The sequence below is a fragment of the Astatotilapia calliptera genome, chromosome 6 (assembly GCF_964374335.1).
Source record: "Astatotilapia calliptera chromosome 6, fAstCal68.1, whole genome shotgun sequence".
Classification (NCBI taxonomy): Eukaryota; Metazoa; Chordata; class Actinopteri; order Cichliformes; family Cichlidae; genus Astatotilapia; species Astatotilapia calliptera.
The window spans coordinates 43106473-43123594 of record NC_137427.1 but is presented as its reverse complement, the minus strand read 5'-3'; the positions used below and the strand labels follow the sequence as shown (position 1 = coordinate 43123594).

At 42.5% G+C, this 17122-nt stretch overlaps 1 protein-coding gene and 1 long non-coding RNA gene across 3 annotated transcripts; both read right to left on the bottom strand.

Annotated features, from left to right (window-relative positions):
* Window positions 1-1431: 1431 nt before the first annotated feature.
* On the bottom strand, window positions 1432-14012 carry tmx2b (thioredoxin-related transmembrane protein 2b). Of its 2 annotated transcripts, none has more exons than XM_080303284.1 (10): window positions 13786-14012; window positions 13437-13496; window positions 10941-12076; window positions 8262-8322; window positions 7151-7264; window positions 4842-4918; window positions 4636-4742; window positions 4481-4546; window positions 4276-4405; window positions 1432-3542 (listed from the first exon to the last, which is right to left on the bottom strand). In XM_080303284.1, exons 3-10 carry the CDS (start codon window positions 11127-11129, stop codon window positions 3363-3365), a joined length of 924 nt encoding a protein of 307 aa, XP_080159410.1. In that variant the 5' UTR covers window positions 11130-12076; window positions 13437-13496; window positions 13786-14012; the 3' UTR covers window positions 1432-3362. The 2 variants fall into 2 exon arrangements, with proteins under 2 accessions (XP_080159410.1, XP_080159411.1); XM_080303285.1 differs by lacking the exon at window positions 1432-3542 and adding an exon at window positions 3549-4208.
* A 1755-nt stretch (window positions 14013-15767) lies between these two features.
* On the bottom strand, window positions 15768-17000 carry LOC145429616 (uncharacterized). Its single transcript, XR_013909876.1, has 2 exons — window positions 16670-17000; window positions 15768-16578 (listed from the first exon to the last, which is right to left on the bottom strand). It is a non-coding gene; the product is annotated as an uncharacterized LOC145429616 (long non-coding RNA).
* Window positions 17001-17122: the final 122 nt, after the last annotated feature.

Below are 17122 nucleotides of genomic sequence, written 5' to 3'. Positions count from 1 at the left end.
TGAGCGAACCCAGGTTTTTAAAGTACAAGCAGTGACATCCTCCTTTATCAAATCCAACAGTGTGGCCTGATAGCGGGAAGGAGGTGACCAAAGGAAGTAGCAGATGAGCAGTAACTGTGTGAACACGTCTGACGTTTTTATCTACATGGTGACGCTTCATTTGCTGTCTTGGAAGCAAAAACAAAACTGCTCTCTGCTCCTGGAAGCTGGGTTTGGTCAGCCAACTGTCAGCAGTTTGAACCAAAGATGTGTTGCATTCAAGTCAGTAATGTTGAAACTGGATTTATTCTGAACACAGGACAAGTACCATCAGATTTGATCCATTATGCAGTCCCACCTAGAAAGCATCTGATTGGTATGAGTTTGCTTTTGCAGCATAATGATCCCAAACACAAAAGTATATCTGAATAGAAAAACACACATTACAGCAGGACCTGGACATTAAGCAGTGTGGGATCAGCTTGACAAAGAACAGAAGATCGCCATTCAAAGAGCTTTGAAGAAATGACAGAAAGCTGCCTCACAGGTTTTAGCCTTGAACAATAAATGTGGTAACATCATTTGAAGGCATGGCGTACATTTTCATTGATCAATTCTAAAATCTACTCTAACCAGAATTTCAGCAGAATTAACTTCAGCTTATTGTGCAGCCCTCCAAAACTGTCCTTTCTCATTTTGCCCCATTAGAGATTGCCCTCGCCTGACGTCGCCCACACTGTAGAGCAGCGGTCCCCAAACTTTTTTGCACCACGGACCGGTTTATGCCCGACAATATTTCCACGGACCGGCCTTCAAGGTGTCGCGGATAAATACAACAAAATAAAACCAGTACCGACAAAAAGATTTACTCATAACACACGTAAAAGACCCAGGAAAACCGAGTTAACGATAAAAACGATAACAAAATAACACTGAAAACCGATAAAAACCCTGAAAACCAGACATTTCACACCTGAGCCTCAACTCTCGCGGCCCGGTACCAAACGACTCACGGACCGGTGCCGGTCCGAGGCCTGGGGACCGCTGCTGTAGAGGTCACCCCACTAAAACATGATCCACTAGCTAATCGTTAGGAATGACACATTGTATATCCAAACCTTTATATCTTTGCAAGAGAATATGTATGTATACCTGCAACAAGCGCGGTTTGTGAACTGATTTTTTAAATCCAGGGAACTTATAAAATCAAAAAGACGGCAACTCGGCCCAAACTAGCTGAAAAAGTTCAATATGAGTCTTTCTAATGGACATAGTTAATTGGTTTAGCTCATTCATCTTCTACAAGCTTAGCTGGCTATAGTCATTTCACCACAGATGAAACATCTGCAGATAATTGGGCTACACAAAGACCCTGGCACAGAGTCGTCACATGTCACTGTGAGGGTGGTGACCAAAGTCTGAGCTAAAAGGAAGGAGGACGACAGCATCACAGCGCTTCATGTTGTCTTTACTGCATGAACAGCAAACAGGCCAGACTTTTCTGAATGAAATGTAACACGCCACAGAGGTTAGACATGGTCAACATGAATAATAAACCAAACCGGTTTTGTAACAACAGGTTAAATCAGGAACAAACATCTGTAAAACTACAGTGTGCTTACTGAATGTAAAAAAGGAAAAACGTGTCAGAAAATTGGTTCACTATGTAACAAATAACAGTTCTGATCATCAATATTCAAAAGGTTTGTAACAAAGACATGAATGCAGCGATGCCAGTGACCCAGATGATCCTCAGGCTGTGGAAACACGCTCGTTTTATCTCCATGGAGTCCAGGGGTCAGCCAATCAATGTGCAGGACACATCTGCCATCATCTGGGTGAGGAGCGCAGAGGCTCCTGGATCCACCAGCTGTGTTTCCATCATACACACTCTGTTAGTCACTGTGTGCAGTTTCTCAACCCGGGGCTCAACACCCCGGCTGGGACCTGTAGATATGAAGTTTGTGGACAAGATGGATATAATCCAGTTTCCTCATGGATGAGACTGACCAAACAGTGACTCCCCCTCCATGGAGCATCCCAATTATTGGATTGTTGTTATTAGATATACTTTTTTTTAGAAAAGAAAATGTATCACATGGCTCTTTATCATTTATCAGAATGTTTAAGTCATCAATTACACGTTAAGGCAGAAACCGAAGCCTTCTCTGTTTGAAAGCAAAATGATGGGTGGATAAAACACAGCAGGGTTTAGAAACCTACATTCAATGGCAACTACACACAAATACCACAATGAAGAAGGAAGAAAGAAATGAAACTCCTGTTGAACGAACCCCAAACTTCGGCCTGACTCACTGCTACTTTCTTTACAGTGGTTGAATCATCAGCTACTTATAGTCTACAGCAGCTCACTGCTCAGGTCAGCGTCTGCAGTGAGCTGTGTTCGTGTGCACCGCCCCGTGTCCTGGCGTTGGAGCAGCAAACAGTGCTGCCACACTGCTGCATGGTTCTTAGGGGGTTACTGCAGTTCACACAGATTCAATGCCTCATTTTCAGGTTTCTGCACGAGCAGGAACCAAGCACAGCCGAGAAGCCTGGAACTGCTTCACTGATCCCAAGCCAGCAATTATTTGATGTATTATTTAGTCTATTAGATTAAAATGTAAACTTGCACATGCATGTAGTCAAGTTTAAGAAAAAAGTCCTTTGCATTTAGAGTTTTACGAAGTCAAACTAAAAACAAAGGTGGGCTCGTCAGGTAGGGAGTTACACCTGAACGTGTTTTACACCATCTGTTAAAGGCAACTGCAGAACACGGGTCATACACAGCAGACTGGAGACCAGGTGAGAAACTGGGGGGAAGCGTAGGATCACTGAATCACCGCTACTTTAAATCAACCTGACTACTAAGTGCTGCCAGTCAGGGCCTGTAAGGTGTGTCCAAAGAAAGAAACAGCTGACTGGGAGCTGCACACAGTCACGGTCAGCAGGTAAAAACACTCAAAGAAGAAAACACGACAGAAGCTGATGGAATGTGTGTGACGAAGCTGCTAAATGGTCCACATCAGTAACTAACTAACTGCATTTAAATTATTAAAGATTAAAATAAGTCATTAGTAGCATAAAACATGTTCTGCTCCTGTGTTGGACGTCTCCATCATCAGCCCCCACCAGCCAAGCTCCTCCACCAAAGAGTGACCTCAGGTCCTCTTCACACAACTGGGATGGTTTACTGCAGTTTGCTTTGATACTCTGCTAAATTACATATTAGGGACATTCAGGGAAAGGGGCGGGGCCTGATTCACAAGTAAACAGAACACTCTGAAGAGGAGCATGAAGACAAAGGTGGAGGAGGAGCTAGCTGACCCACAGTGGACCCACAGATTCCATTAACAAGTCCAGTGTGAGTAATACAAATGGTCCTATTTGTCCTTCTTGGATTCAGACTCCACCCCCTGGGCTTCAACTCCCTGCTGCTCTGGCTCCTCCTCCTCGGGCACTGGGGGGAACTGGGATTGGCTGACCTTGTCTCCTCTGGTCTTGCTGAGCTTCTTGGACTTCTGGTAGAGTTCGTTCAGGTTGAACTCTCGGATGATGTTCTCCTGATGGAAACAAGCATGCAAAGTCTTAAATATAAAGACTCTAAGTGTCAAGTATATGGATCAGGAGGGGAACAGCTGACACTATAACTGGTGTGCAAGTTTCTGGAGCTCACAGCTCTGCCTAAGCTCTGCCTTTCCCCTCAGCCCAACCAGTCAAGCCTGACCCTGGTTAGAATGAAGGGATCTTCCTGTTAAAGGGGAGTTTTTCCTCTCCACTGTGGCCAGGTGCTTACTCACAGAGGACTGTGTTAATATTGGGCTTCTGTCACTTATTGAAGATAATTACAACAACTCAATTTTTAATTTCAGTCTGAAGTTTTTAAAGAAACATGTTTCTTATCCCATGTCAACCCTGCAAAGAAGAAGATACAAAGTTACTTTCTCATGCACAGATGTAAATATTTGTAAAACATAAATGTTCTGATTAACACCGCTTACCTTCAGCATTTCAGATATTTCCTTATTTTCTATAATTGGAGTAAATGTAAATAGGATTCTGTGTAACAATCGCACACTGATGGAACAAACGGTGACCCCAGGGTCAGACGACGCACTGCGAACTTGTTTTCTCTTTTTTAGATTACTTCGCACGTCGTTCGCTCCACTGACCACGTTTTAACGGACAAACAGGAGGCCACAGTGCCATGCGACCAAGTCCAGGTGTTACTGAGAAAAAGAACATCTTTGATATTACAGGTGTTCACCTTTAGCACACCAGCAGCAGCAGTCTCACCTCAGTGAAGCTCCATGACACAGCCCTGCCCTTCTTGTCCACCTGAGGGCGCCGCATAACTTCCTTCCCTCCTTGGAACAGCACCAATGATGGAAGCTGCTTGGAGAGTGGAGATGCTGACACCTTGTACCTGCAGAACAGGGAGTGCTCATATGTATGTGGGGAGCCAAACGTCACCGAGAAAACTGATTTAAAAGGGTCTTACTTTTTGGAAACCTCTCCATAGCGTCCAATGTCCACTTTGCCAAACTTTAGGCCAGCACAGTTATACCTATTCCACAGAACAGAAGGCACTGAAGTTACTCCTGAACGCAGATGAAGACACGCCACGATTTCACCAGAGGACGGTCTCAGCCTTACTTGAGAGAGAGATCAGCGTACACAGAAGCGAAGGACTGGCACTCTGGAGACCAGTTGGCAAAAAACTCGACGATCCACGTCACACGGCCGTCTCTCGCCAGTTCATCCTGCGCACACACGGTAAACACACACTTTAAAACAACTGGACGTAAGTGTGTTTCACCAACAACCAAACCTCTACCACCAACTCTTCCACTTGTACTCACATCAATAGTTTTGTCACTGAAGTATTTGATGTACTCGGGTCCCATGTACAGAGGAGGCTTACAGGTCATCAAAAACACTGAAACACACAGAAGATCACAGCATCTCACACTCAGTCTGCTGCTTTTTCAGCTGACTCCAGTGAACTGCTCTCAGCAGGATCTCACATATTAGTGAACTTACTGTGTCTTTGTATGTTAACATATTATTTCCCTTGTCTGAGGGAACGTCAGCCCACTAAGCATCCAATGAAACACACCTTATTTTCTTATATCTCCAGTTTTCAGTGTAACTCACTTCCAGCTTCTCGTTTCAGATTTCTATGACTGATCGTAGCACACTAAACATCAACTCATGACAACTCTAAAGGCCTTTGATCCGTTAATTCATCACAATCTTAGAATGGACAACTGGACAAGTAGATGACGTTCAAACTCCGACCCCTCTGTCTCGATCCCTTGCTCTGCTGTTTTAACCGGTTTGAGCCTGTGACTCTTTCTTCTTTGGAGGATGTGGTCGGCCACCTGAGGCCCTCCGGTTCTCCAAATGATCCTGTCCCACCACAGCTTTTTCAGGAGATGTTTCCTAGCATAGGTCAGGCTGTTCTCACTGTTATATACAGCAGATGTGGTGTAGTCCCTGCTCATTTCAAGCATGCATCAGTACAACCCCTGCTTAAGAAACCTGCCCTGGACCACACTGTATTGGCTAACTTCAGGCCTCTCTCCAAGTTGTCTTTTATGTCTAAAATCTTAGAGAAAATTGTACACTGCCAACTGATGGATTTTTAAATGAGAACGGTTTCTTAGTCTTCCAGTCAGGTTTTAAAAACTTTCATAGCACGGAGTCAGCACTCTTAAAGGTTTTTACTGATATCCTCTGGTAATCATGTTGTTCTTGTCCTCCTTGACCTAACAGCTGCCTTTGACACTGTAGACCACAACATTTTGCTGTCTCGCTTCACCATCTTGCAGGCATTCGTGGTACTGCCTTGAAATGACATCTATCTTTGTGACAGAACTTTTAGTGTTAACTTTTTAAGGTTGAGTCCTTCTCTGCCGCTCTTCAGCTTGGGGTCCCACAGGGCTCAATTTTAGGGCCTCTGCTTTTTTCATTATATTTACAGCCCCTGGGAACCATCCTCAGAAGGCACGGATTATCCTTCCACTGCTATGCTGACGACTGTCAGATTTATCTGCCTCTGAAGCAGAACGATGCCTTCTCTATTAAACCACTTTATCAAATCTTGGATGTTCCTAAACTTTCTAAGATGTAATTCAAGCAAAAGAGAGGTGATTGTGTTTGGTCCCAGTGGACCTTGTGAACCCTCCACTATTGACCCCTGGCAGAGTACTTTAAACCTGTCAAGTCCAGTTTTTATCATTTAAGGTGTTTGGCAAAGGTAAGACTATTTTATCCAGGCCGCATTTTGAAACAGTAATGCATTACTGTAATGTGCTGTATTGTGGAGTTAGTCGGCGTCTTCTCTCTCATCTGCAGCTGAACTGGTAAAAGAGAGCACATGACTCCCATCCTCGCCTCACTCCATTGGCTGCCTGTATATCTTAGAGTTCATTTTAAAACTCTGTTTTCAAATGGTTAAACGGTCTTGCCCCACCTTACCTCTCTGAGCTTCTGCATCCTTACTCACCCCCAGGTTTCTCAGGTCAGCTGACAAGCTGCTCCTGGAGGTACCCAGGTCCAAGAGGAAGCTCAGAGGGGGCGGGGCCTTCTCTGCAGCACATTAGAGAGGCCCCTTCACTGTCCACTTTTAAAACGCGTCTTAAAACCCATTTTTACTCCTTGGCTCATGACAAGGAGTAAAAATGATTTTATTGTTTTAAATGTAATTCTAATTCTCATTTTATATTATTTTACTTTTTGCTATTTGTGCTAATTTTATTCATTTAAATATCATTTTAATTATCATCTTATTTTTATATTTTTATCCTTTTATATATATTTTTTTAACTTACTGAAAATATCATTTCTGGCATGTCAGGTGTACAGCACTTAGTGTTCAGCTGGGGAGTTGTTCTGAAAGTGCTATATAAAGAAATTGCTTGCTTACTGTTGCATATATACATGTTTGCACTAAGGCCCGTGGCACTTGTACTGTTTTTTTTATCCTACTGCGGTAACAAACTCCTTTGCGGGATGAACAAATGGTCTTTAGCCTTCTCTCTCCTGTAGTTTGTTTGGCCCTGTTCTTCCTGTTAACGTGGAGTTCTCCCCACCAACAGTCTCAGTGATCCTGTGGGACCAGACGGTTTCTGTGAGGTGCTACTGTCTAAACAATGAGCTGACAGACCTATGCAGAGCGTCAGGTAGAGCAGCCCCATCCTGATGTCCAGTCTGAAGAACAGGATCACATTGGCCACTTTGCTGAACAGGATGATGTTGCCCACATGTTGCTCCACAGTTACTGACACAAACAACACAGAGACACTTTCATGTTTTAGTCAATGCTTTAAAACAGATTAGCAGCAGATAATAAACAGCCCTAATCAATGATGAACACTTGGGCTGTTCGATATAACGATATATATCGGATGACGATATAAAACGTTTGAGTCTGAGGTTTATTTTTTAGCACCTGGCGGCTCTTTTTGCTTCTCATCCGTAAACACTCTGCATACTGTTTCACGTCATTCAGTTTATTTTGAAAAGTCTCAACAGGATCTTGAGCTTTATTGTGAAAGGTTTATGTGGAACATAAACAAGCGGACACACGATGCTGTTACCGTCGTTGTTGCTAACGACAACGCATAAAAACAGGCGCTTGTCCGTCCGTAGTGTGGTTATATTAAATATAAGAGAAAGAGAGAACTTGAAGAAATTAATAATAACTACAGGGACATCAGAGCCATGAACAAATATTGCTGTAAACAGTTTATTTTGCGACAGCATGAAACAAATGACAGCGTAAAATGAAACGACAGATGTTTTTATATCGTCATCCGATATATATCGTTACATCGAACAGCCCTAGGCTTTTCCCCGCAGCACGCCGTGTAATAAATACAAAGAAAATGGCGCCGTTACAACTTATGACTAAAAATGTATCGTTTCATGCATCGATTAAAACACTCGACTCCAGCTACAGGACGCCCAGCTGGAAACACTTCCTGCAAGTCAAGCTGCCCGAGATTCACAGAACTTACAGAAAATGTTAAATGTTTGTGATTTATATCGTTATCGGGGCGATGGGATATGAGATTGTGGTCATATCGCACAGCCCTGATGAACGCGGTGATGCAACATCTTTCAAATTCACTACTAAATGTGAAACAGAGCTCTGTAATGGGCTGAATCTTGAGGAATTCACTGAACAGCCAATTTAAAAGCCTCCTGACAGAGAACATCACAGAGCGCTGGATAGCACACAACTCATCCACACTATGAAAAAGACATTTACTCACTCGCCCGGCGGTTCTTCATCATCACGATGGCACTGAGGAACATGAGGATCTCCACCTCTCTCTGAGAACACAAACATGGCCTTTGTTACTCTGCCGTCTCTGCTCCACTCGCACAGCCTCTACAGCTCTGACACGATTTGCTAACACAGCTTTTCCCATTTGACTGGTTGTTGTTTACACCTTTGTTACTCAGCTGATTTCAGAAACAAACAAAACTGTGAGATGAGCAGAGAGAACACTAAGATGATTTTCATTTTAGCTCTGAACAGATTTTAAAGCCCTGTTCTGATACTTGCACAGGTGCTGTATCTCTTCTGTCAAAACAGCAACTGCAAATAAAGCACCACATCTGCCAAATAAGTCATTTACAGTGATGTACACCAGTCAGACTGTGAGGAAACAAAGGCATGAACACTTGTTTCTAATTCCAATTTGGACACATTGTTCTCATAGATGTGAAACACAGGATTGCATGAGGCCAGACCATCAGTACAAACAGTTGTGCCCAAGTACAAGTTACTCAGATATGTCACCACTAGGGCTGGGCTATATCGTACCGTTCACGGTAATACCGGTGCAATGTTGGGCAACGATAGGAAAATGAAACATGGCGATAGAATATGGGTAAAACGCGCATGCGCAGTGCCCATGTTTACATATGCACATGGCGGGGACGCAGAATGAGAAGAGCGAAAGTGGATCGTTGAATGAAACCATGAACCTGAACTGGTTTGTAAAAATGCTGCAGCTTCACTGGTTTAGCTTTCGTCCGTCAGATACACAACAAAGCACTATTTTTGGTAGAGCATGCTAGCGGGCCGTCGTTATTACCGTGTTGTTTGGAAAATACGGCGCACTTAAAATCAATCCTTTGCTTTGTCTGAAAGTCGACAGAGCCCCTTATAATCCCGTGTGCCTTATGTATGAACTCTGGTTGTGTTTATGACCTCGAAACGATTTTATGTGCACGGCGCTCGAAAATCTGTCAAATGTTTCAGTACGACTTTGCTGAGCTACGAAGCCGCACCGCTTGATGGATTGTGGGAGCGTTACGGCTATCGTAGGCGGAGCCTCGCGGAGTGATACGTGCTGTGCTTCAGCATAATGTTACCGTATTGTGTGTGTATAAGCTCTTTTTAAGTGTTGTGGATGTTATACATGGTTATGCTGAGGATATGTCGGCCAGTTTCCACTGGAAATGCCTTTTGGTTAAACTGTCAGCGAGGAGTTTGCACTGTTACATTTTTATATAACTTTAATGCACATAAAAAACAGCTGCTTGTTTAAGTGAAAATACATTGATGGTTTTTGCACTAATAAAGTTGAGGAGTTGTAAAGTATTTTGTCTCGTCTCAATTATATCGTCAGTTATATCGTTATCGCAAATTTTCAAATGTATATCATGATAAATATTTTTGGTCATATCGCCCTGCTCTAGTCACAGTCTACATCTACAAGAAGACCAATCTGTCTCCCACAAACGAGAGGAAACAGTCCAGAAACCAGCAGGGCTCAAGCCTCATGACCTGGAAACTGCTAGAACACCAGTGTCTGTCTTTGCTGTGGAGGGGCTTCACCCTCTCCACAGAAAGCTCCACTCAATTTTGCAGCTTCCCATTTGGACAAGCCGAAGGCTTCTTGAGAAAGGTCTTGTGCCCGGACATGATGAAGATTGAGCTCTTTGGCTATATTAACAAGAATCATGTTTGGAGGAGTCAAGTTGAGGGAAACCTAAGAACACCGTAGCAACTGTCAGGCATGGCGGCAGTAGCATCACGCTCTAGGGCTGTTGCTGCCAGTGGTACTGGTACCCTGCACAATGTGGATGGAATAATGAAGACAGAGGAGAAGGACTACATGCAAATTCTTCAACTTCACCTCAGATCAGTGGCTAGATGGTTGAAACTTAGAAGCAATATGATGTTCTACCAGGATGAGGAACCCAGGAACATCACAACTGGTTCTGCAGACTAATGTTAAGTTTGACCTCTGACCCCAATTTGTGGACTATGCCTGGGCTAAGAAACAAACCAATTTAAATGAACTCTTCCAGTTTCGTAAAGAAAAGTGGTCAAATATCCAGACTAGATTATGCCAGAAGCTCATTAACCAAGTGTCTGGTTGGGGTGCAACTTTGTAAGACACATATATTCTTTTTTTTTTTAAAGTCACTAGAGATCTATGCAGTACACCAAAGAACAGCTTAAAGAACCATTAAAAGCACAACTTCACCACAACATTCATGAGTGTATATAAACTGTAAGAGCTCTAACGGGACATTAAATTCGGTTCCATTTGGCTTTTATTATTATTACAACAACAACCCTCATTCTGTGATACCCCGATTTTGCCTCCCCTCCTGCAACCTTCAGGACCAACACAGTAACACTGACACCCCATGTTCATTCTTGTATTTTAACAGACCTTCATTGATATGCCGTAAGCAATAAAACACATTAATCAACAGCGGAAAACTACAAATGAATCATTTTCACTTGTGTATCTTAGTCAACAAGTCCAGGAACATCAATGAGTTGCTTTTTGGCCGCTGTTTGGCCTGACAGCTAAAGTCATCTGGCCCTCGTTACCACAGCCTGTGCATTGGTCCAGCATTCACTGACCGGCTAGCTGCTAACACATTCGGGAAAACGACCAGACTTTCTGGCTTTTTCTACGGACCCAGTCGAAGTCGCAGGAGTTGCCGTCTTCTCGCTGTGTGGCCAGACGGTCACAGATGCCGGGCGTCTTGCGGACAGCTAGAAATGCTACAGACATGAAGAGAGATGCTACGTAATATGGCTTCAGCAGCCACTTGTACACCTGCGGTAGATGGTACAGAAAAGCGAATAATGGCGTCAACAAAGCCATCTTGAAGCTAACTGTCGTACAACAACTAACCCGGGAAATAAACCCCGCAAAGACGGAGGTCAGCAGTGCTAAACCGTTAGCTTAGTATAAATGGCTCTGCGCTAGCAGAGCAACGTGAAGGGGGTCGGAACCACAGCTTCCGACATAGATGTTAAAAATAAAAGCATTGAATTTTATATTGTGGATCGTTACTTTTGGATTCAACCTTTTTGTATATCTTTGTAGTCATTTAATGGAAAAAAAAATAACGGTGCGATAGATATTTAAACGCACTGCCGCTGTTTCTAGGCCTAAAATGACTCATGTCGCCTTTTAATTTGAAGCTGGCAGGACTAACGTCCTGTGTAAGTGTAAGCTGGAAGATGCTGCACGTTCAGTTTTATGGAGCACGAGCAAAAATTGTGTTTCACGTTTTTGTGCGCGTGCGATTCTTTTGTTTACAGCTGTGAATTATCTAAGTTTTTTTGTTTGTTTGTTTTTGTGTGAATTATCTAAGTTCTGTACTCATTATTACGTCAGTAGATAGCGCTCACAGGCTCAACGCATGCGCAACTCAGAAATAAATGACCTGGGCACGATGATGTGTCTACACATGAAAGAGAAATAAACAAACAACCGATTTGAAATAGCATCTTCAGGCATTTTGTTACTAACAGCCTGTTGCAGTTATGTGTTAGGATTTCTTTTATTCAATCTATATTTTTTTAAAAAGATAGACATTGTGTTCTTAAAATATTTGAAGGAAACTGGAGAAAAAGAGAAGAGAAAGAATTGACAGGCCTCAAAAACTTCATCTTCAACAGATAAACTGTATCATGTCCAGGACCTGAAAGACCTCATCAGAAAGATTTGTATGGCACTCCATCACATGTTGACATGAGGTGAAAGTAAATGTTGCACTGAGCTCCTGGTTAAAAGCCATGAATGAGACTCCTCAAGGGAAACATCTAGAAAAACAAGGAAAAGAAACTTTCACAATATGTGAAGTTACAGCCCAATTTCTCCAAATGTATTAGACAAACAGATAAGTCCTAAACTCCTTGATATGCTGATGTTATGTCAGTAATTGATGCAGACATCAAATGTTAAGCCTGTACACACTTTGTCATGGATATAAGAGGACTCGTAAAAAAAGGTGTACTAATAAATAAATCAAAAATGTTAATCAAGTCATCGGATTTATTCCAAATTGGAAAATACTTTTCTGTCCACCATTTGTGTGACTAACAGTCTCACCTCCAGGTGGCTGTTGTTGCAATCTGGTGACATATAGATAAAACTGGATTGTGCTGTACAGATACTAAGGAGTCCTGTCATGGCCCGTGTGCAATCACACAACTCTTACTGCAGAAAAGGCAGTTTGGAAATTTCAGTGACATTACAATTGTTGTGCATTACTGTAAAATCAGTGCTGTGAGAGTGACTTTAAGATCACAGCCTGATTAAAAACACAATCTAACATAAAGGTTATTGCCCCTGGAAATAGCTGTAAGATATTAAGACAGCGAGATCACAGGATGGCCAAAAATGTACTTTGAAATGAGATTCTTGTTTCATTGGAACAATAAAGTACGATGACAAAGAATAAGTGCACCTATAACAACGAGTATCACTGCTGAGGAGTTTAATGTTTTACGTGCAGACTCGGGCTGCTTGTCTCCTCTTGACATTTTCTTATTTAAACGTCGGAAGCTGAAAATTTAGCAGCACAACACTGTTTCCTTTTCCCATCAAACATTTCTTTCAGTCATCTGTTTATCAGTGTGATATGTGACTAATATTTTTTTTGTAAAAACCAATAACACAAATACAAGAGTAAATATTTTATCAAAGATACATGATGACTCGTGCAAAACAACATTATAACATAGTCAAAAAAGTTTTATGACACTCTGACACTTTCAAAGCATAAGAACAGAAGTTCTTACACACACACACACACACACACACACACACACACACACGTGCCCTGAAAACGTTGTCATCATGCTAGTCCACCGCCATATTATTAGGATCATATTTTTGGTGCTATGATCGTGGATTTTTACCGAGTTATACATCATCATATATATCAGACCTTCCCAAAGTGTGGGGCCTGCCTCCCTGGGGGGGCGCAGAGCCATTGCAGGGGGGCGCGGTATGAAAAGGGGGGGGAGAAAAAACAAAACTCTTGGACACTGCTAGCACGGGGCGCCCACACAAACACAAAGCAGGAGATGAAGCGTCGCTGAATATGTTTCCAAACCAACTTCATTCTGAGCCAAAGACTAGAAAATCTGGTGAAGCACATCTGCCCTTTGGCTTCACCTGCACAGGTGCTGAGGTAGGTCTCCCTGCAGGTTCCCCTTCTTCAGGAGCAGCGCTGGGCTGTTTAAATCACAGACAAACAGGATCCCACAGCTGTTTGTGTTTTTAAACCCATTTTGCACAGAGAGGCATTTTTTGAAAAATGCATTGATAGCAATGTTGAATATTATTACACATACAGTAAAATAATCACATCGTGACGCCTCTGCCTTTGTAAATGGAGGGACAGTAACTGCGTGTAACCTGCAGATAGTCAGATTAACAGTATTTAGTCTCTATCTGCCATTCTGCAGTTCATCTCATGTAAACAATAACGTGGCCACAGCGTGACGTGGAAAAAGTTACATACCTTTGACGCTGCGTGACGAACTCTGTATTCCTCGTCCACACGTAAACGCAAAAAAAGGAGTTTTAAAAAATCTGTTTTCGGTGAATCGAAATATCGTTTACGTGGACGAAACAGCTGCGTGTTCAAAATCACCCGTGTAGGTGCGGACGCAGCGTGACAGAGTTAGTAGCTTATGTTATTACTTCCTGCAGATTACTTGTATTTGCTTAATTGTTCACTAAATGTTTGAGGTGTGAAATAAACAGCAATGGAGCAAAATATGGGCGTGTGGTTGGAGGAAGGTTTTTTTGTTTTGTGGGGGGGGGGGGGGCATTTTTCTTGTGAAACAAAGGGGGGCCCAGCAAAAAAAGTTTGGGAACCACTGATGGGACGTTCTGTATCGAGGCTTCGAAACGTGTGTCGAGTAATGGAGGGGGCGTTTCCGCGAAGCGCGTATCGAGGCTTGCTTCATTTATGGGAGGAGCTGAAAATGATGACGTCCGAAGCCTCGCTGCCCGGCTGTACCACGTGACTGGTTCAGGAAGTGGTTCGAACTTTGACAGCGATATAAACCCTCAGACTTCATTCAAAATGTGGGTGTTTGATGGAGAGTTGTTAGTGAGAGTTAGAGACAGTTTGGAGGTTTATGAGAGTGAGGAGAGAAAGTCAGGAGAGAATGGAGCCAGCTACGAAGAGAAGGATGTCCTCCCCTGTGTGGGAACATTGTGATCTTATTCCTCCCAACAAGGTATGTAAATTTCTACAGAAGATGTATTGTCATGATACTGATGGTGCAATACAATTTATGTTGAGCTGTCTGTACTTTTGTACAAGGTGAAGTGTTTGCTATGTGCCAGGGAGCTGGGATATAACAACAACATCCATGCTTAGGCACTACAGAGCTTTGCATGAGAATAAGAGGAACACCGATTGTGGAGCAAGACCAGGTGAGCCATCAAATGCCATGATAATATAGCATGCAGTAATGTTACTAAATGATATAACAATATTATACAGCTGTTATAAGTTACGTGTGTGATATTTATATTTGTGCTTTATCTTTATTGTCTTTCCTCAGGAGAACAATCTCAAATAGATGAAGACCTGGTTACCATGGTGATTGAGGACTCCCAGCCATTTAGCATTGTGGAGGACAAAGGATTCAAAAGATTTGTTAAATCATTAAATCCTAGCTATGTTCTCCCCACTAAAAAGGTCATAAAAGCAGTGAAAATCAGCAGCACGTTTAAGCTTGATCAGCTGTTGTTAGAATTTATTTAATATTAATTTCTAGTATCAGCTGATGTTTGCTGGAGCCACAGCTGTAAAGCTGCTGGTCATGATGTCGGTTTGGTTATGTGGTGAGAGGGAAACATGAAGATGAAACCAGGAGATGTCCTTACTGAACCATCAGAGCTGTGATGGAGAAACAGGTTTACCTTTTAGGACATGAATGAGTTGAAGTTATGAACTGTTTCTGAGAGACAAATAACACCAGGATCCTTTTCTAAGTAGCTGACAGCTGCCAACATCTGTGAACAAATATAATCCTATAAAGTGGTTCTATCTAGTGTGTAACTGTTGATATAGAGCATTATTACATTTATTGCTAATGCAATCATATGGCACACTGACCTCTGAGGAAAGTTTAGATGCACTCATCATCAGAATGTTGCCGACCCCTGCTCTAGAAAGACTCATGCATACTGTACCTGTAATCTCATTGAGTCAGTTAATGCTGGTGATGTGTAACTGTGTGATCTGAATCTGTATTGATTGTCAGAGAGTAATTTATGTTTATCTCAGAACTTTTCTAATAACATATTTCTAGTGATGTGTATCTGCAGTTACAGCACAACATGACTCATTTCCTGTTGATGCGATGCATATGTTGATTAGCGGTTCTGAGATCTCTTCCATGACCTGCTCAATAATTAACAACTGTTATAGTGACATTATTACAATCAGTGGATATTTTCTATTCACACCTGTTTCCAATACAGTTATTTCCACATTTATTTTTTATTTTTTCCAAATATATCTGCTCACTCCATCATGTCATAGAAAGAGGGAAACATTGCCTCTGTTGGTGAATCCAAACCCATGATGTCATCCTCGTAGCTGACATCATTTTTAACCCTTTGCTTATTTTATTTTTAAAAATCTTTTATTATTATTTATTTTTTATTTATTCCTATTTCACAGCCTTATATCAAACACATGAGCTGTATTTCAAGCACTGAATTTACACTGTAATGATGTGTTTGTTTGATGGTGCAGTAGCTGGTGTGCAGATAGTTCCCTCATCACTTCCGCCAACGTGAACAGGAAAAACATGTCAGTAGGACACAGAGAGAGGACCGGGGGGCGTGGGGGGTCGTCACTCCTATGAATATGGTGGGGGTTGTTTTTTATGTTTAACTGAGAAATGATCCTCCAAAATAAATGTCATGTTACAGCAGCTGCTGTGTTTCGTTTTTATTTAATACTTATTTCATCTGTTCGTTTATCTTTCTTCATCGGTTTGTTCATTTATTTATTTTAATTTCAAAATGTGTGTCATTGCTGCACTTCCGGCTCAACTGCTGGTTCAGGATCGGTTTCCTGCAGTAAGGCGCAAGTGTTCCCGCCACAGACGGACCTCAGATCAGCTGTTGGGGTTAGCCTCTGCCTCCCCATCTTCTCCAATCACAGCTCCGTCCTGTCTGTGCCAAGTGTTGAGCTCGACAGAGGTGGGAGGGAGAGGGGGGTATAAAGGAAGTCGTACCACTTGGTCTTCAAAATAAGAGTCTTGAACTGAACCCTCAGGGTAACCTTACAAAAATGGAGAAAAAAGAAATACCAAATATTACCACATAAAGCATGATGATGTATCAACTCTTTCAATAATATTCTTGCTAATAACCTGTTGTGTGATTTGTGCAACCGTGTAGGTTTAAGCAGCCCTGTCCTGACCGAACTTGTTCCATACATGCATCACGTAGAAAGCATCTTCCCAGTAAACACTCCTGTTTTGTAGCGTTAGTTAGTCCCTCTGTCTCTGCAAACCTTCCGTTTGTGTTGTTGGCCGCAGAACTCAGTAACTCAGCTTAGGCTTTGTTGCTGTATATTCAATCTAATCCATCAAACACACACACACACACACACACACACACACACACACACACACACACACACACACACACACACACACACTGAATAAATACTCGATTAAGAGTTTTGCTGTGAAGTGTCGAGCAGGAAGCAGTCCGAGTGCCTCTCGGGCGCTTGGTTCGGCCACTTTCGTTTGTGGTATCCGTCCCAGCCTGCTCCCGGCGAAGCACGGAGACACACGGGATTAGGAGCAGCAGATGCTCCG